The sequence below is a fragment of the Empidonax traillii genome, unplaced genomic scaffold, assembly GCF_003031625.1.
Source record: "Empidonax traillii isolate 1590-97213 ecotype Southwest subspecies unplaced genomic scaffold, ASM303162v1 scaffold1817:size114834, whole genome shotgun sequence".
In the NCBI taxonomy this organism is placed as follows: Eukaryota; Metazoa; Chordata; class Aves; order Passeriformes; family Tyrannidae; genus Empidonax; species Empidonax traillii.
The window spans coordinates 61,492-82,635 of NW_020957010.1; the positions used below are offsets into that span (position 1 = coordinate 61,492).

General features: G+C 37.8%; 1 protein-coding gene across 1 annotated transcript in view; it reads left to right on the forward strand.

The window, feature by feature from the left end:
- Positions 1-711: 711 nt before the first annotated feature.
- LOC114071056 overlaps positions 712-21,144 on the forward strand; it is a gene marked incomplete at its 3' end in the record, with an annotated part of 51,246 nt that continues 30,813 nt past the window's right edge. Inside the window, exon 1 of the mRNA XM_027908713.1 lies at positions 712-1,184. Coding sequence (XP_027764514.1) covers positions 1,157-1,184 — 28 coding nt within the window. The remainder of the gene's footprint in view (positions 1,185-21,144) is intronic.

The following is a 21,144-nucleotide window of genomic DNA, read 5'->3' on the forward strand; positions in this document are numbered from 1 at the left end:
ATTCTGTAAACATATTTTATGTAGTTCTGCTGTAGGTTTCTTACAGAAGTAGTAAGCAAATTCATGGGTGACTGTTCTTGGAAAAGTAATGCAGGAATTGTTCTCAGAAGATGCTGCAGCCTGAGTATTTAAAATACAATGCAGGTCTGCCTTTTGTGTGCCCTTAATCTGAAACCGGGTAATGCGTCAGTATACACTGACTTGTTATTCCGTAGTGTGGTAAATAATTGCATGGACTTGTTCCTAGTGATGCATTTTCTTAGGCTTTTTGTCTTACAATCAGTGATTAAAATGTCATTAGACAACATGTGCATAATCATAATATAAACTATGCAGATCTTGCAGTTTCTTTCTTCTGACATAAATATTCTATCTGTGAAAAAGATGCAATGTAATACAAAGAAATTATAAAACAGGAACACATCAAGGAGAATACACATGAGCACGTTTTTAGCTCAATGTAAATGAATCCATGCATAAACCATGAGAGTCTGAAGATGGCTGTGAGCTCTATCCTGATTTTTACCTTATAACATACTGAAAAATGATCTGTGATGCTAAAAGATGGTTATTTTTGGCAACCTATATCAATTTTCTATTCACACAGCAACTGGTGGCAACTAAAAATAATCCTGGTTCAGTACTAGCTAAAAATCTGGTCACATTTGGCACATGAACAACATGCAGAAATAAAATTTAAGATCGCCTGTTCTGCTATTTCATTCGAACCCACTCATCAAGCTTAGTTTGCTGCCATTTGAAAGCTATTGAAAAGCCATTAACTGGCAGGACTGTGAAAACCGCAGTGCAGCAGCACACCTCAGTGCTGGAAGAATGTGGCTGCAAGTGCACACCAATTAAATCTTTCTATTCCAGGGATGTGGGATTAGGAGCGGTGTCAATCAATTGTGCTACAATAGCACGTGCAGCAGTCATGGTTCAAGACACACAGAGGTTTATCGTAACTCCAGCAGCCGGGTGAGGATGACTTGGAAGCCTCTGCAAGATCCTGGAACAGAACCTACATTAAATAATGTATTCTGAGGTATATTGGATACCTGAGGAAGGGCTTTAAATAATGCATTTTCTGGGCATGACAGTTGTAGCAGAAGAGAATGCTGAAACCTGTAGCAAGACTACAGCCTGAGATGAAAGAATGTCTCATTACCATTTTATCAAGTGCTGTAAGTAACAAAATGGTTATTTTGCTCTTAAAACTGTCTTTTTATTTTCCACGTTGTGTCTTTTAAATGCATATGCAAACAGTCAGAGGCAGATGCTGCATGATGCCAACGTAGTAGTGGGGAAGGGGAGTTGTTACTTTGCATGTGAATATGCAGGCAGAGTCCAGTGATTCTTTTTTTCCTCTGTTCAGAGGCAACTTCATTGTGTGTGTGATAAAGCTCTCATTCTGAACTTCATACTGATCAGCTTTTAAAACTTTTGTTTAAATTAATCACCAAAGAATATAATATCCGGAAAGAAGAAATGCCATTCACAGCATTATGTTAAGGACGCCTTTAAGGACAACCTTGAACATGGCTCTCACACTTTGCAAGGGTGTACAAATGAGAATAGCTTTATAATTTTGAGCCCAGCTCATCATCTACTATAGATCAAATGCTTCAATCCCCTCTCTATCAGAATATTTAGCTATTTGGTGTAACAGACTTAAAAAAAAATAGTAATGAACTTTTAACCTTGAATCATGCAAGCTGCCTCCTTAAAGGCATCCTGAAATTGGGATCTATGCTAAATATATTGATTCAATGCAGAGCAAATTCCTAACAGCATTTTTTTCAAGGCTGCTTCTCTTCCTAGCTGCACATTTTTCAAGCTTTTAGGATTTTCCTTTTAAAGCATACAGGATCTGAGTGGAAATTGCTGGTTCTACATCAGATTAAATGAGTTATTGTATAGGTACTTGTTTTGGACAGCCAGCAGTAGTTTGATAACCATGAATATTTTTTTACTGAAGGACTTGCAAAGCTTCAGACTTCTAATCATTATGTCACAGTTTTAAAATGAAAAATAGCAGATTACTGTAAAAGATTTTCTCTCCAGATTGTGGTCTTTGACGACTTAAGTGTACCAAGGATATTTTTGAAACTATTTTTAAAATACCATGTTACAGTTAAGAAACGAGTAAAGTGGTTCTCTGCTGTTTAAATATGGAATTAAGGTGCCCTGGAAGTATTTTAATAATTCAAGGAAAAATTATTTGTGTGGTTTTCTTCTTGTCTGGATTCAATGGGACTTGTATATGGACTGTTTTTAAAACTAGTGGGAGTTACAAGCCCAAATTCCCTGTTCATGCAGAGAAGCACAGATTAGTTTTACTGCAGTTTTAAAGGTGCATTCTAAGAATAAGTCTTTGAGCTTGTATTAAGACTTGATAAATGCAAATGAGGAATTTGCAACATAATAACTATCTTGAAGATGTCAAAAAGGTATTGTTCAGTCTTTATTCACTTTAGAATTGCTTTCTTAAAGTGAAACTGTAGCAAATCTATATAGGCATGTGAGTGTCAAGAACATATTAAATGAATAACTTTTCAGTGAAACCATAGGAAAGAAATGAGGAGGACAATAAGGTGCTTTTATTAAAAGGTAGAAAATGATGACTATTTGGGATGTTCCTTGCATTGATTAGAAGGCAGAGATGAAGGACTAAAACACGGCTGAGGGAAAGGTGAATGTACAACATTAGTTTTATGTATAATATTTGTCTCTTTCAAATTTGGAATTTTGATTAGTTATTTCTCAGCAAATTGGGGTATTTTACTACACATCTCTTTTCCTATTAAATAGTATGCTTTAGAAGATATTGGGTGCTGGCTGGAGCCCAATGGGATGGCGTTTTACTGCCTGTCCTTTTCAGAATTGGCAAAAGTGCTTCCATTTCCAACTGTAATTAGTGAAGGAGAAACACTTTCTCTGTGATGCTCCCCTGAGCGTTATTATTTGACTTAACATGCCAATATGTTGCTGATATTTTGTGCTTGGCAGACAGCTGGGATCAAAGATGGGCCAGGGCTGCATGCACAATGGCAAAACCAGCAATGTTCTGAGATATGCTGAGAACAGCTGAATCTCACAGTGGTTGGGACATGACTCTTCACACCACACTTTGCTTTCAATCCATTTCATGAATGGTTTCTGTATCAGAAGGAAAAGACACTGAACCAGAGGAAGCATGGTTGCAGAGCACTGTCTCTTGGTCTGCTTTGGGGAGAGGGGAAATAGCTAAAAAACACAAATTAATGTCACCTTAAAAGTAGTGTTTTATGAATTGTAGCCATGTGCCTGGCTTTTGCATGTATTTGCATTTTGGTTTTCTACCTCTGCAGGAATTAGGTGTGGAGATCTGAGCTGAGAAGGGCTATTTAGTTTTTAAAATGTTTTAGTAACATTTTACTAGTAGTCTCTAATTTATTCAGTACATTGCTCCCATTAGAAGATTGTGAAAATGACCTATACTTCACCATGTAAGTCACCATCTTGTCATAGGCTCTTTCAGGCTGGAAAGATTCAATCTTGAAGGTCTCCAGTCCACCATAGCATCATTAATGTTGGAAAAAACCTCCAAGATCACTGAGTTCAACTATTAACCTACCACTGCCAGATCCATGACTAAACATGTCCTTAAGCTCCATATCTGCATGGTTTTTTTGAACAGTTCCAGGGACTGTGATTCCACTGCTTCCCTGGGCACTCTGTTCCAATGTTGACCACGCTTTCAGTGAAGAAATTTTTCCTCATATCCAATCTAAACGTCCTCTGGCACGACTTCAGGTCATTTCCTCTTGTCCTATCACTTGTTACCTGTGAGGAGAGACCAACACCCACCTCCTTACAGCCTCCTTTCAGGTAGTTGTAGAGAGCAATAAGGACTTCCCTGAGCCTCCTTTTCTCCAGACTAAACAGCCCCAGCTCCCTTAGCCTCTCCTCATCAGACTTGTGCTCAAGACCCTTTTCCAGCTCCCTTGCCTTTCTCTGGATATGCCCTCCTTCTCTAAGCAGGGTAGCTGTGTGGTCAAACCAGATTTTCTGGGACCATGCCCAGTGAAGTCTTTCTTCCCAGTAATACCCTGCTGCAGCCATCATGTTGTCTTTAGCTGGCACCTGCAGCATTAACACACAAGCTGTATGTGTCTGCCTCTTTGAGCAGCTCATGTTGTCACTACTTGTGCCCATCTTCTTTTTAGCAGCCAAGTATCGCTGCTGCTCTGAGCTGTCCCTGTCTGTGCTACTGGCTTCTCCTTGGCAATCTGTGAGCATGAGCTGTTTAAAAGAGAGAACAGTGGTGCATAGGAGAGTATCACATCTGCCAGCTGCTGGATACCATTTTATCTCGATGATTTGTGTGACAGACTGTACAAATGAATGTAATTTTGCAAATTAGGCAGCACCTCGATGCTATTTTCTCTCCTTGTATATCTCGCTATGGCATAAATATCATCATTTACGTGTTACGGCATTGGGTTTCCACCTGTGCTCTGGACTTCATCTGAGGGATCTGCAGAGGTAACTACGAAAAACAATACACTACTAAGGAGGCTTAAGTTCATTACTCAAGAGTCTGATTTCCGCTGCAAATGGTGTAGAGGTGCATAAATGCAAACAGAATTAAAACCTTGCTAAAGGGAGTTATAGTCATGCCAGCTGGAAGTCTAAGCCAAGTGAATTTATCCAAATATCAAGATCATCAAATCTGAATATCAGAGACTACTTCTGTTTTTTTTTTTGGTTTATCTTTGCTTCCATTTCCTTTATCTCCATTGTATGAGTTATGAAACACTGAATTGTGCTCTGTTACAGAGCAATGCTTACAGAGATTTGGGATTGAACTACTAATTAGGCAAATTTTATTTAGAATTGAAACAAGATATAAAATAGAGAATTATTCTCTTCAACATCTAGCCCTTATTACCTTCAGCATCTGACTACCTGGCAAGCATTGTCCATGAAGAAAATTAACTAAGAGTACAAAAACATAAAGTCATAGAATGGTTTAAGTTGGAAGGGAACTGAAAGATCATCTAGTTCCAACCCCTCTGCCATGGACAGGTACACCTTCCACTAGACCAGGTTTCTCCAAGCTCCATCCAACCTGGCCTTGAACATTTCCAGGGACAGGGCATCCACAGCTTCTCTGGGTAACTTCCAGTGCCTCACCACCCTCACGGTAAAGAATTTCTTCCTGGTACTGATCTAAACCTGCCGTCCATCAGTTTACAGCCATTCCCCCCTGTCCTATCACTACATGCCCCTGTAAAGAGTCCCTTTTCAGCTCTCTTAGGTGCTGGAAGGCCACAGTAAGGTCAACCCTTCTCTTCTCCAGGTTAAACAACCCCAGCTCTCTCAGCCTGTCTTCATAGGAGAGATGCTCCAGCCCTGTAATGATCTTGGTGGCCCTTCTCTCAACTTGCTCTTACAGGTCTGTGTTCTTGTATGTTGGAGGCCACAGAGCTGGATACAGAACTCATGTGGGGTCTCACCAGAGTGGAGAATCACCTCCCTTGTTTTGATACAGCCTAAGATATGATTGGCTTTCTGGGCTGCAAGTGCACATTGCTGGGTCATGTCCAACCTCTTATCCACCAGCGTGCCTAAGTCCTTCTTGGCAGACCTGCCCTCAATCCATTCAGCCCCCAGCCTGCATTGATACTGGAATCTGTCCCGAGCCAGGTACAGCACCTTGAACTTGGCCTTTTTAAATCTTATGAGGTTTCCATAGGCCCACTTTTCAAGCTGCACTGAAAGATGCACTGAAAGGTTTGGCCTTTAAATTTTGCTATGTCCTATGACATCCTTTGGATGTCTTGTCATCTCAACTATTCCTTTTTTTCTCTGCCTCCTAATCAGAGTACTTAACAAGTCTGTATACTGCAGCAGTGTTTCCTTACATGACAAAAACATTGTCTTGACTTTAGTCTGCAGTGACAGAGACCTTAGTCATATAATTTGTCTTGAAAGGCAGAAGCCAGCAGTAATATACTTACAGATGTCATCTTGTGTTTTTTCACCCTATGTTCAAGGTTTGATAACGAAATTGCTCACATATTTATGAATGAAAGAAGAGTAAATTCTGTGTATTCTTTTCATGTTTTCCATTTTGTTTAATTTTACCGCTCTTATCCAAACCCCAGCTTACTGTTTCAATACATTTTCTGTTTCAATAAAACTATTAACTACTAGAAATCTCAACGTAGTTGGATGAGAGTTTCACCCATGATGGTGCCTGTTCCTCTTCAGCAGGGTTATGGGACAGAATGTATTGACACATTCCAGGATGCTTTGGTGGAACGATGTGTATTGTTCTAAACACTCATTTAGCACTTAAAATTCAGTCTCTGTGCTTTTCCCAAGAGATTCAACCAGTCTTCTGATGCTCCAGACATGTGCCACAGCAGTAGCTCTGCCTGAACCTTATGCAACTTAGAAAGGGTTGGGGAAAGATGAGATATGATACATTAGTTTCAGTTTTCAGAGGATGGAGACTTGAACTTGATTCTCCTATGGGTGAAGAAGTGGTGAAACGTGATACCTTCGTGTCAACTTACTGTGAGACAGTAAGGCCTGTGAAAATTTCATCTGTATATCAGTAGCGTGAGTTATTGTAGCTTACACTGAATAAGAAGAGAAGAGGAGCATGAAAAGAAAGTTGGAGACCTGTAGTTGTTCTGTGACACTGGAACCCTTCACCTCTCTGGAAGGACATGCAGAAATGTGTGATGACCCAAGTAATGGTGATGTAGGTATTCTGTCACACTGGATGGTTAGTGACAAGAGAGAATTAGCAAAGTTCTTTGAAGTTTTTTCATTCCTGTGAACAGGATTTCTTCTATTCCAGGGTTGGTCAGGAGCTATTAATAATTTATTAGTTCCAGAGAATTCTTATGTCCTCTTGGGCATGTCCTCTGCCTCCAGTGAAGAGCTCCAGGGACAAAATAGTAGCAGTTGTGCAGGTGGTGGGAAATAGAGCTGTAAACAGAAGAAGGATGTGTGTGCCAGTCTTTATTCAGCAGCTATCCCATTTGTTTAGGTTGATAGTTTGTGCTGGTGTCTGCTAACTCTCGAGTCATGGTTTATTTCTGCAATAAGAGAGCTAAGTACAACATGGCTGCTGGAAAATACTCCTTTTCCTCGTACATCCTTATAACACTGTGACCTGTGGCATGAGGTTAAGATTGTTACTGAAACGAGATGCTTAGCATGACTGAGATACTCTGCCTGCTGAAAATGAGGCTGGGAGGCAGAGGCAGGAGACCTCTTCCCTGCAAGTCCTGAAAGAGCAGGAGGAGTGGCTCTGTATAATGAGCCATGGCTTGGGAGTTTTTAGGTCCTGTGAAGATACATAAAGCAATTCTGGGGAAATAAAGAGATTTTGATGAAAGATATTTGTTTGAGAAGCTTATACTGTAAAAATTTATAAATAAATGCAAAGACAATACACAATATTTCTTACTCCATTTTGACAAACTGAATCTGTGTCTGATGTACCAGTGATACACAGTGCAGACTTTTTTTAAAAAAGCTTGGTCAGTATGATAATTCAGATGTCATGAAGGATATCTGAAAAATCAGGTATTTAATTATGCAGAAAAGAACAAATGAGTTTTATCTTACTAATCTTGATACAAATAGAGCCACAATTAGAATATTTTTACTTTTGTTAAACTGTTTGTGTCTCTGTCTTTCTCACTGTCATCACAGGATAGGTGCAGGATAAAGAAAAACAGGAAATTATTTACCACCTATGAATGCTCGTACATCTGTACCAGCTGATGATCCTAGATGCATTTATTTATTTTTATTCTTCAGTTACTGAGTTCATGTGACAATGAGAGAAACTTGACATTATTTTTTAATTTAACGAATTTTTACCTCATCTAAATTAAAAAAAGTTAAAGATCATGACACTGGATTCCAGGGAAGAGGTAAAAATATTTGTATTTAGGAAGCAATACTTAGAAAAATGTGTCAATAAGCCAATTATCTTGGCAATTACCATGTAATACTGGTGATCTAATAGTTTGACAAGTATGCCTCCAATTAAATAAAACTTCCCTCAGAGTAACAACTAACAACTTTCCGAACAATGGCAACCATTTAGAATAGCATTTGGAAATTACATTACAATGAAGATTTATATTGCATTGTTCTTGGAAAAATACACTTTGAAACAAGAGTAGCAATATTAACTTGGACAATTGAAAGCTATAACATTTCCAACTTTGTATTCAACTAAAAATAGGCTCTATTTATAATATTTTAGTGGAAATCACAGTAATCCACCAAATATTTATATATCATCATTTTATTTCTCACTGTAAAAAAATTTGTCATGGGAGACAAGTTTCAGGACTTTCTGTGGAAAACTTTGCTGTGAACTTGTAAGGAAATTTAAAAGAAATCTTTGATAATTTTGGTATTTGGAGTGCTTTTTTCTTCTAATGTACTAATTCTGCCAACAGCAAAGAAGTCTAACCACCCTGAAAATCAGATGAAAGAAGATTGTAAAGGTCAAAGTACCATATTTTCTCACCATATTGGCACAGCATGTGTGAAACTTCAGATTCTTATATTACATTTTTTGAGAAGATTGCTGCAAGAACAGAGAGCAGAAAAAAAAGCAAACCAACAACACCCTCCCCAAACCTCTCTTTTTCGACTTATGAGATTGTAGCAATATAGCCACTTTTCCTCACAGTTTGTGAAAATTTTGAGACTAGAAAACATATTTTCAGTTGAGAAGTAGCTCAAATTAGTCACAATTATTTTTCTTTCTTTTTTTCATGCAAATTAATATACGGCATCATGGTAAATTTGCTAAGTTGCAAAACCAAACCAGAAAATATTTACAATAATTCAATTAACACTTGCATCAAAATTGCCACAGTATGTGTGGTTATTTTAAAGCAAGTAAAATTTGAAGTTGAATTAATTCTAGTTTGTTCCTAAACAAGTGAAAATAATTAAGTTAACAGAAGTTTAGTTTGATTTTTGAGCAAATAAAGAGCTGTCCTAACACAAGTTTTTTAATATATCATAAAGGATCACCACCAATTAAAAAAAAAATATGTTCAGTTGTTTATTAAAAGTTGTATTTTGCATTTGTTTGCTTTTAAGCAAATGCCTTTGTTACAAACAACAGCAAAATAAGACTTGCTAATGAAACCCTCAAGTTCTATTATTTTGACTAGTGCACATACCCACAGCTAAGAGATGATATGGATCAGTCTGTTGTCACTTTCAGAAACACAAATGCAAGTAGTATCACCAAAATGGTTTTCCTTGCCAGTGCCATTCTTGTATGATGAACAAAACCATCTCTGACAACTTCCCCCCATCTATAGGGTGATTCAGAGATGTAGTCCATTTTAAACCTCTTTTTGGCCAGTAAGAATAGGACCTGGCAAGGTGGGCAGGAGGGCACAACACAGAAGTAGAAGAGTACTTGGTCATTTATTACTAGCATTTTACCCAGCTAGAATACAGGTGTTCATGTAGGGTTTCCACTTGGAAGTGTACTTTGCTCTCTTTTACTTCACTGTTGTTTTTAAAACAAAAAATGTTATTCTTGGTAAAAAGGAAAAGATGGAGTCATATCTTTGGTTGTACATCTTATAATGAATGTCTCTCTATGCAGTATGACATTTCAGAAGAGACTGAAGTGGTGTTCAGAGCACATTGACAAGAATAGATCTGGGCCATTCCACCTCAGGTTGGTGGACTCCTGCTGTGGTCCCATTTGGTGCAAATCTTGTTATGAAGTGTGACATAGAAAATATATATGGGATCTTGTACAAGCATCTACAGAAAATAGAGCAATATATTAAGGTCATATTTTGAAAGTTAATTGATGGCTTTCAAATGTGGTCTCTTTACTAGAAAAGCTATCAAAGCTTTCTCCAGTAAATGTTGACATCTAAGCTGAGGAAAAGGAAGGAGGGAGGAAGGCATTAGAAATTTTCTCTTTTATCTGTCTTTGTGGAAAGAGTAGCATTGTTGTTTTAAGGTATTATTATTATTATTGCAGAAGGCTCTAAGAAAATGGGTGAAAAGAATGTATCCCTTACTGAACAATCATTTTTATGTATCATTTTACGTTCAGATTGCACATTAATAGCTTTTTTAAGGTGTTTTCCTTTGGACACAATTATTTGATTTTGTTAGCTGCAGTACTAATGGTAGTTACAGAAGTGATATGTGTAAGTCATATATAGACTGTTGTGAAAAGTAAAATTCTTAAGGCAAACCAAGTGACTTAATTCCTCTTAATCACTAATGAGTATGTAGATTTATTGTGTCTTAGAGTGACACTTTTTTGTCTTGTAAGCAGTAATGGAACTGCAATAATAATTTCTCTTTGATTTCTATTTCAGTTTTTTCAATAGCTGTGAAACATTATTTATATTTGTACAGTTATTTCCTACCTAAAGGAGCTTGAAGATTCATGTAGTCTAGAGTCCATCCTTTGATGCTATGCTCTTTTTCAGTTGGTCAAATGAGCTGAAGCTGTTCACTTGTTTCTTCTTCTTTCTTCTTCCTTCTTTCTTCTTCCTTCTTCTCTTCCTCCTCCTCCTCCTCCTTCTCCTCCTTCTTCTCCTTCTTCTCCTCCTTCTCCTTCCTTGTCTTCCTCCTCTATGTTTGCCCATTTTAATTTAACCTGGAAGTGACATTACAATGCATGTTAACAATCAAGTGTGACTATGCTTATCTTTGCTTCTTTTTCTTAATATGTACATGCCATGCAGCTGTGCTGTAGTATTGTGTGACCAATATATGTATATATGTATACATATATAGTAGAGATGGCAGATGTGGAAGGTGACCTTACAGACTATTGTAAACTCTGTTGTCAGGACAGCTGCCAACTCTTTCATTTTCATTTATCCATGAGAATCCAGCTCAGACTAGCAACCATCCTTGCTCTTCTAGCTACCCTCCCATTGCAAGGGAGAGAAGCCTTTCAGATGCCAGTGGTGTAGCTCTGCATACCAGAAATTCTCATGCATTGCTTCTCCACTTTACTGAGAGGTTCTCTTAACAGAACTTCACAGGACCATTTGGAGATGTCAGTACTGAGTCAGTGAGCTGACCTTAGTACCAGAAACATTGAGCTGCAGTGCCCACATTGGTGCTTTTGTGTGGCTCTCCACCCAGTACACCAAACAAGGAATCTTGTGGTCTTACCTGTTAATCTCATTCATATGTGCTATTTTTATCTTGGTACTCTGCCTAAATCTGTACTATATTAATTTTATTGTTCCAAATTCCCTTCATTTTTATGCTATATAATCTTTCCTTTTCTCTTTCACTCTTTAGGTTTCTGTTAACTTTTCTCTCTCCTTAGTCACTGCTTAGCTAAGCTATACATATTTGATTCTTTTCATCTTTCCTCATAAATCAGTCCCTCAGGCCCCAGAACCATTTGTGGTACTTTCTTTTGAACTGCTCCAATTTGACTGTCTAGAATTGAATACAATATTCCAGATAAGTTGCCTTTGTGCAGAAAGGAGGAGAGCCTGTTTCCAATCGTCTTGCTATATAAAAACTGAGGCGGCAGTCCCTTGATGTACACTGAACAGTGACCAAAGGCCTACATATTAGGTCAGCTGCAGAATTTTTGTTGGCTGCACTGTGCTGTAAACTAATTTTCCATCTGCTTTTACTTTACAGTAATCTCTGTAAATTATTAGAGTGCATGTAGAACCACAGTTCACTTGGCATAGGATTTCCTTTCCTATGTGCTTGCCAGTCCTTATGGTTAGGTCTGTGAACCAGTGTTTCCCTTTTGGCTTTAAACTCTCTATGGTGTGTGATACTCAATATCATCTTTGTCTTGATTCACATACATATATATATATTTATTTTTTTTTTTACTGAGTTTTATTCATGCAGGCTTTTTCAAATTTTGATTTATGTGTTTTTCTTCTGTGTTTTCTGTAGTTCTCATATGCTAAATGCCTCTTGATCCCTGGCATATTTGCAGCCTAACTAGTGATATCTGAGAATGTCTGCGATGAAAGAATTTTCCCAGAATTTGAAACAATCCAATTTTTTTGTTTCGTTATTCAAGTACTAAAACAGTTGGTTGTAGCTCCTGCTGTTTAGCTTTCTCAGTACCTTCAGGGTGTATCAACTGTAATTTTGACTTCTTCTCACTGTGCACCTATGTGTTAAATCACTCTTCCAATTTGCAGGTTTACAAGTATTAGCAACAGTGACAGTGTTTTTCATCACTTATTGTGATGAGTGTCTGTGTAACAAGCCCTTTTTATTATACTGTGATGGCAGAAAGAATTTTCCAATGCATCTGTTCCCAGGTGCACATCCTCCCCTCCTCTCTGTCCTATATCTGAAAGTGTGGACCAGAGGTGAATGTGATATTACATCTCCACTTACTGCACTGTAAGGAAATTACTATTACCTTCAAAGCTTAGTTGGAACTTAGTAGTTTTTGTATTGCAGCCAAACAAAGACAGCTAGGTCTGTGCAATGACTAGTAGGAGCTATTTTTTTCTAGAGGACTTCTCTAGAAAGAGGACTTCTTTGTTCTCATTGTGCCTTCTGATTTGGAGCTTCTTGGGGTTTACTTGCTGTTGGTGCGATTTATAGCAATTCATGTAATTCAAAGATGACCAAATATGCTGATGCTATTTTCTTACAGGCTTTGTGAGTGAGAAGCATTAACTAGAGCTTTATATTATTCTAACAAATATACATAGCTTGCGTCTGAAAATCCCAAATAACGAGTGACATAAATTCATAGATCCAAAAGTGAACCAAAAAAAGAGTGAAAGACAGGGTTAGATCAGACAGCCAATTTGTTTTTTCTTCTAAGTTTTTGACTTAGATCTATCTTAAAAAATTGTGTTAGTGCGGTCAGTTTGAATCAGAGGACTGTTGCTTTCTGATTATTGTAGACTCTCTCTTCAGATCCTGACATGGGGACTTAAAATATTTCTTAAAAAACCAAAAAAAAACCCCAAACCAAAACAAAGAACAACAACAAAAAAAACCAACAAAAAAACCCCAAAACATATTTTGCTTTGATCTTCCTATGGATACAAAGTCTATACGATTATGTTACTTGTAAGTGTGCATCTTTTAGTTTTGATTCCCATGATAATTTCCAAACCTGTTACCAAGTTTCCAAAAAATGTTTCAAAAACTGTTTAATCGTGACACAGTTTATTCAAAGAAGTGACAGCTACATTTCCTGGTAATGTTGTACAGCTATTTCACTGTGGTTAGAAAATATAATGTTGCTTTTCCACTACATGGTAGTTTCATGGATCAATTGCTCAAAAGCCTTGAAGTCCAAAAGAACAGTAAGTAGTGTTTCAGACTATTGTCTGGCTAGTGCTGGATGCTTTACTGTAGCATTTTGGAGATGCTACAATAAAGCCCTGAATCCAGCTTGAGCACAGACTTTCATCTCCAAAGTGCTCAATTGTCTAGGATATTCTATGAGAAGAGATGAATGGGTTAATGTGTTTTACTCCTGTCTGAGAGTGTACAGTCTTTTCACTTGGAAACTCTCAGTGCTCCAGAGCAGACAATGGTGTTTTAGTTTGTTTCACAGAAGGTTCTGATGTTTGCAGGAGAAAGTACTTGAAGTATGCTAGGGTGTGTGGGAATCCAGACTGCACCTTTGTCTCATCATCCAAGGGAGTAGAGGGAGTATAGAAGGATGACGGCAGTAGAGAGGATATTGAGATAGCAGCTTTACCAGAATAAACAGAGTGTTCATTTTGCTTGCATTCATGTAGTTTCTGGATGTGGTCCACAGATGAGGACTGCTCTGGGATATACAGACTTCCCCAAAAACCATTCAGACTTTTGAGTTCCCTGTGCTTCAAGACAGGCAAAAGAAAATAATAATGATTTTTTTTATTTCTAAAAAATGGGAAGAACCACTTATGCGTGTTTTTCAAACCTGTGTTTTATCACATCAAAGGCCAATGCACAGGCAAACAGTTTGGCTACATTTCTTGAATAAGCTGGCACACAGTTAATGAATTTTACTTAGAACGTAAAATAGCCATATGTTACAGACTGCTACATAGCATAAATCAGAAATGACAGGGCAGAGTCCTCTGTTGTATTTAATTAGATATTATTCAGGCTCTCTTTTATCACTACAATGGCAAGATCCCAAAGTAGTTGATTCTTTGATTTAAATATAATAAATTTTTTAGAATCTGCTATAACTTCACTGAATTGCTGATAGATAGGTTTTAGAGTCTATTAGAAAGCACGTAGAGTTGATTAATAGTCTGATAAGTAACTTTTACTTGGTATCAAGCTGGAAATTGATTGCAGATCCTGTTTACCAGTCTAGTCACATCGAAAGGCTCTTGAAGAGCATCACACGGGTAGGGTTTTTTAAGAGGATGGTTGCTCGAATGTGCTCAGGATTGCTCTTCAGCAAAGACAGAATTGGGTATTAAGCAGAAATTGAGGAAGCTTTATGTATCATGCCATTTAAAAGACCTGTTTCCTGTTACACCTGAAAGAAGCTCTGTGAAGCCAAGAACAGAAGAAACACATCGCTTCCTTTACTGCAATGTAGTTTATTCTCAGAGGACCTGGCATTAATTAAATTCTTTGCATTCTTTACAAGGTAAATACTTTATATTTATACTGCTCCATCATGATTATCTGCTTTTGGAGTGGGAAGGGATACAAGAAAAAAGGAAAGGACTAAGTTCGTTGCTGCAGTGAGCAGAGCACTACTGACCTGATGAAAGCGTTTTAGCTGTGAAAGTCAGGCTGAGTGGTTACTAGCACCACGATTCAGTCACAGCCTAATAAATGTAATGGAGAGGCTGTTCACATGGTAGGTAATTTTTTCTGTGCTGAACAAAGGATTTTCAAATGTACGTAGTTTAATACTGACCTTAATGCTGCAATTTGAGATGGATTTAAACTAAGCTAGCCCCTTCTGTGGCTAAGAAGTATTTCTTTTTGAAACTGGAAGATGAGTAGACAATACATAATAATTTCTGAAGAGGACACCTGTAAAAAATGCATTGTTCTGTCATTCAGACACCATGACTTCGGTTAGGCTGTAATATTTTTGTCACTGATTTTATATGGAATTCAGTTCAGCTGCATAAATACTAATAAATTATTATTTCTAATTTAATATAATACATTTAAATAATATGCATTGCTGGTGGCAGAAAATTCTCCCATATAGTGAAGTCATTACGTGTAACAGCAAAGTGCATTGCTGAAAGGGTCAGTGCTCAGTCATTGCTGAAAGGGTCAGTTTCTGGTCTGATTTCTGTTTGCAAACATGGAGTGTACATTAATGTAGCTTTTTGAACTAGATGAAGCTGCACTGATTTACACTATCCATGTATCTTGGTCTGTAAGTGCCAAAGCATTTGCTTCTCACTGCATGCCTTTTCCACATATCTTTGTTAGTATTGTGATTATGTTTAGCTAGAAAATTTTAAAAGTGTTATACAGTAGTACAGTTCTTATTTTTTAAAAAAATGGGTTTTTTATTTATTTAATGCTAATCTATTCAACAGTTCACCAAAAATGTTGAAATTATGAAATATTTTATATTTCAGGATAATTTCAGGTATCTTAATTAGAATGTAGGTGTTTAATTGCAGTTCTGAAGAGGAGCTGCTATCACTACCTTTAGCAAGAACAGACCAAGAGTGGAGCTGAAGTGTCGCAGGACCCAAACTACCCTTTTTCCTTTAGTGAGATCAAGACGCTTAGAATACTGTTTAGGTAGCAGTCTCAAGCAGACATATTCTCAGAATCTCAGATTACCATTTTTCCAGATACTTTAAGCCCTCTGCATTTTGTTTCAATGCTGTAAAGACCATAGTCTTACAAATATTTGGATATTTCATTATTCATTGTTTAAAATATCATCAAAATCAACAAAAATGTTTACATAAAGATAAGCATGTGCCTTAGTATTTGAAAATTTGCAGTTTCAAGCATCATGCACCATCATTCTGTGTCATGTCACACGAGATGCTTGCTGCGTTGAGCAATGTCAGCAGTTTAGATTTTGCCTTTAATGAAGAGAGACTTTGCAAAACACACTGTTTGCACGGTACAAGACTTTTACTTACTTCTCTGAATCACAATGGCAAATCAGCAAATATTTATGCCATGTGGAAAGTCACAATACATCTGAGCAGAGAGGCAAACTTTTGTAGTACCTGTGAGAGAGAACATGTATGTAGGCATTTAGCTTCACATTCTGGAAATGACTTCTGACCTGTGCCCCAGATTAGACAGGAACATAATCACCCCTACGTCATGTGAATTACCATCTGAGGTGCATTTTTTTAGGATGACTAGTCTCCCAATTTAAATGCCAGAGCAAATGACTAAAAATAATTAATATAAAGAAACGAAAGTATAAAGGAAACTGAAAATAGGCGTGGCAAAAACATTCCTGCATACTGTAAAGTTACTTGGGCTCAAGTCACCTGCATGAGATGGAAGAAAATACAAGTGATAATCACATTCTTTCTCTCTATGTTCCATCACCCTTTCCGTGCCCTTGGTGTTGTTCAGGAGCTGGTGCTTGTAGTGCCTCAAAATATTCCCTCTCTCATCTTCACAGTGAGAACTGGTGACAATTCAGAGTGAACATTTCCTCTTTACTCAAACATCTTGTGTTTGTACTGACAGGATTAAGCTCATAATTTGTGTTGTGATGCAGTTAGCTTCTGTCCAGTTGTAAGTAAATTGCTACAATTTTATGAACAGGTTGTTTTGTGGCAATGATTTTCTTTTTCTTGTGGTCCGAGATGGACCCAGGCAGTGAAGCAGCTCTACACTAAAACATCCTTGAAACATTTTTTTTCCTGTTGGTTACAGTGGTAATGATTTCCTTTGTCCTGTACTAGTTAATAACCAATGCAATACAATAAAAGATTCTCTGGTTTTGATATTTCAGTGTTTCATGAAGGTTTTTGTATTATGTGCTTGTACAGAAGATGCAGACCGTAAAAGTGTATATCTACCAACAATCTTGTTTATTCTAGTAGGTTTTGTCCAGAACATCTCATTAAATAAATAGTAACTTGTTAAGTTTTTTCAGTTTTTTTATGGGAGACACCGCCAGTGTGTTATTTGGTGGAATATTCCATGACAATGGCAGTGCCCTTATTGAATCACTGTAGATAACTGTAATTTGTCATACACTGAGGCAAGAACCACATAAAATAATCTTCAAACATGATATCTTATATCATGAGATATAAACCCCTATGCAGATTGATTCAGAAGGCAACCTTTCTCGCTACCCACAAACCTTTCCTCATGTTACTGCCCTGCCTCCTGACTAGCATACTGAAAACCAGCTCTGGTTGAGAACATGTTTTTCATACATCTTCTGATATTTGAATCTGTCTCATACAGTGTTTTTTTCCAGTTCAGTATGGCAGTTTGTGCTGTTTTTCTCATATAATGAAAAGGAAAGATGGACAGACTTGCCGCACGTTACCCTTTAAGAGGCTCTCTAATAGTTTTGCTTTTGAGTCTGACTGCAGCTGAGTTGTCAATCTCTAAACAGTAACAGTTTACATCTGCCAAATAAAGTTGTGGATTTTAGCACCTATTTTTTTTCCTGGAGGTTTTCTTTACAGTGGAAGTTATTGCTGCTGTTGGCAGTGCTCAGTTAGGACAGAGTAGTTGGCATACTTCGGATGGTAGAGCTTAATCCTGAGGATTGGGTTGACGGTAACTTTGGGTAGTTCAACAGGGAAGTGCATATTTTCATGCCTGAGGCAGACTAACCCTGTGCGTTGGTATGGACTGGGAACTGACTGACTTGAGCTGCAACCCTGCTGAAGAGTTTGCAGGGCTTACAGCAGACACAAAGTTGAATGGAAGCCAGCGCTACAAGCTGATGATGAATCATGCAAACCATATAGTGGAGTATACTAGGAGGTGTATGACCAGCAGTCCAGGGGAGCTCTTTGTCTGCTGCTACATGCGGCTAGTGAAGCTGCACCTGCAAGTATCTGTTTAGTCTTGGTCCCTCCCAGTGTAAGAGGGACCTTGAGGAAGTGGAATGAGGGCAGCAGAAGGATAACTAACAGACATGACAAAGCTGAAGGCTTCTCAGTAGTGACAGTAGTAACAAGGGATAATGGCCTCCAAAAAAAAAAAGGCATCTTTGATAGAAGACAGTGCAGCACTGAAACAGTTTACCCAGAGAACTTGTAGAATTCATTGATAGAGGTTTTCAAGACTGCTAGACAAGACAAGGTTATCTGATCCAATTTTGGTGACTAAACCCCTACTCCAAGTGGTATGAAGAGGTCCATGGAATTTCCTCCAGGTGCATGTCTATAACCCTCCTGGGTTTGAGTTGAGCTCTCTCAAGGCACTCTGCCTCTTGTGCCATTGTTGGTCCCCCTGCTCAATAGGCCAACACAGAGCAGAGATCTGCCTTGTTCTAAAACTGGGACTTAATGTTGCATGCCTTAGAGATGAGCATCTGAAGGATTAATTCAGGGAGTTTGCCATCTCTGCATCTATACTATGTGGTTCAATCCAGGCTTAATCTAACAAAGTTACTGACCTGCAGCTGTTACATCCACAGTCAGATACTGATCTCATCTGGGATGTATCGGGTTCCAGGTGTGATGAGAGAAGATACTGCATCTGCAATTCATTACTTTTCAGCTGAGAACAGTGCCCTAATGGATGGAGGTCTTTTGTCAATCCGCCTGAATTGTTTGACTCTGGCCGCACACTGGAAAGTCCTATGTGAGGCCAGTTCTGGCAGTCAAACACTGTTCTTCATGGAGCAAGTAGATGGGCACTCATACAGGCTGAAGTCATCCCAGTGGAGAGGCAGAGCACACAAAGAGGCTTATTCTTCCTGAAACTGGAATCTGGCTGTGTGAGCTCATCTTTGCTGTGTTGTGTTTGACCAAGACATTAGGCTAATTTGTTTGATCATCGGGATCTCCTGGATGTGGAGAGCACTGTGACGGCAGAGATGTCCTACAGTTTGCATCCGTCTCAGTTGTGATGTGGCAGTGAAAACTACCAGTTCCTGCTAAGAGAGAGGCTATACATGAGCTAAGCTGAGGAACAGCAAGGATACTGTTGAACTCTGTGGCTATGGCTGCTGAAATATTTTGCACATGGCAGAACATTTTTAATAGGGAAGATTTGCAGTTTGCTTATTCCCTAGTCCTGTCATGAGAGAAAGAAGATGCAGTTGCAAACTACTTCAGGCTGAGGATGGTCTGAGTGCAGCTCTTTTGTGTGATTAAGTGCTCTTAACACTGGGATTGAAACCGGGAATAAACTTACATCTTCTGCAGCTTTATGAAGCTATCCTTTCATTTCCATGTCTCTTCCAACTAGGAAATACAAGAAATAAAACATATAATTTTTGCTGTGAAATAAAACATATCATTTAAGGTCAAATGGAAAATTTTATTTTATACAGAAGGAGTTGATGGCTTGTGCCATGCAGGAAGAAAGGGTTTGTGTTTTGGCTTAATGCAAGCCAATACTTGTTTCCAGTTTTTGGTTTGACAACTCGTTTTCTTCTAACTAGAAGGGCATGCTAAGAAAGGAACAGAAATTATAGGGAGAGGTTAGCCTATGTTAAAAGAAACTGACTGAACCTGACCCATAGAATTATATTCTATGTCTGCCTCTGTCACAGAGTTTCCAGCAAGACCCTCTGGGCACTTTTTGGATAAATTATGGGAAGTCTGGTTTGAGACCTTGAGTTCTAATTCATAGTGAATACATATAATATATAGTATAGATTATATATTATTTGTGTCACATGAAATTTATAATATAAAATAATATACCAAACAATATAGCAGTTAATTATATAAAGTTATAGATAGAATTTATAGAGTGATTGGCATGCAGACCTACGACTATCACTTTGATAAATTTTCTTACTTTTTTTTAAATCATAGTAGTTTATAGAATACTATACCTTTAAAGCAAAACAAAACATGTCAAGAGAAGGACATATAATTCTTGAACTGGTCGCCTAAAATTAGTGCTTTAAAAAGAAAATAATTGTCTTCTGGTTCCTCTATAGAGAACAGAGATAAGAATGTTCCTTTGTCCTTCTTTTTAAATGAAAATAAATAAATATTTGTGAAGCTTTTATATGCTGTGATGATGTGAGCTTTACAAAAATCTGTCATGAAATTATTAATTATGCCTTCAGAGCGGGGTTTGAATGGTACTCAGTAGATTAAACACATGTCAAGCAACAAGGAGAAAACAAAGTGGTCGTTTAGTCAGCACTACTCAGGTAGTGCCCTGAATGAGGTAAGGGGTCCTTTGATAATGTAACTGCATACAAAGCACAACAGGTAGACAAAAGCAAGCCTAATAAGAGTTGCACAGTAATGCTTAATTTTGGTATTTCTTGACTGCTCAAGGTGAATTGAGCCTACATCCCCTTCAAAGAGGCCTTCCCTCAAGCTAAAGAGAAAACCTCCCTCATCTGGGCAGCGGTCAGTGCTTAGAGATTACAAATTTGAGCACCTAGCCCACATATGAAGGAAATTTATACATGTGAAGTAGAAAAAGAGAATCAGAAGTGATTGGGTGGTGTGTAGCTACCACATCAAAAGGTCTTAGGGTAGGTTAGAGGGCATGTCATTAATGGGTGTGGATTCATATTCAAGGACTTGGGCAATAAAATTATCTGACAATCTGCTAGACTCCTTTTGTAACATAACAGTCCCCTGAAAAGCACCTAGCAGCATGTAGTCTGCTACAATCTTTACTCTCAGTAGAAAAGAGAACATACTGGAAAAGAACATCAGTTTTATTGCAATGTTGTGGTAACATGATTGTGATTTAATGGTAACAACAAACGAGGAATCTAACTGAAAGGTGAAGCTATGAATGTTAGCAATAACTGATTCAAAGACACATTTGTGATCGGTTTCCAAATAAAGATTTCAGTTTCTGACAGTTTCATTAGAAGAATCAATTTTGAAAGCTCTATACAGTAAAAATTAAAAAAAAAAAAAATAGACATTACTTAGGAATCTGAAATGACTTTGATGTTTTTAGTAGTTGCCTAAGTACCCACTGCACGCTAATGAAATATAATTATGATATGAAGATTTTTCTTCT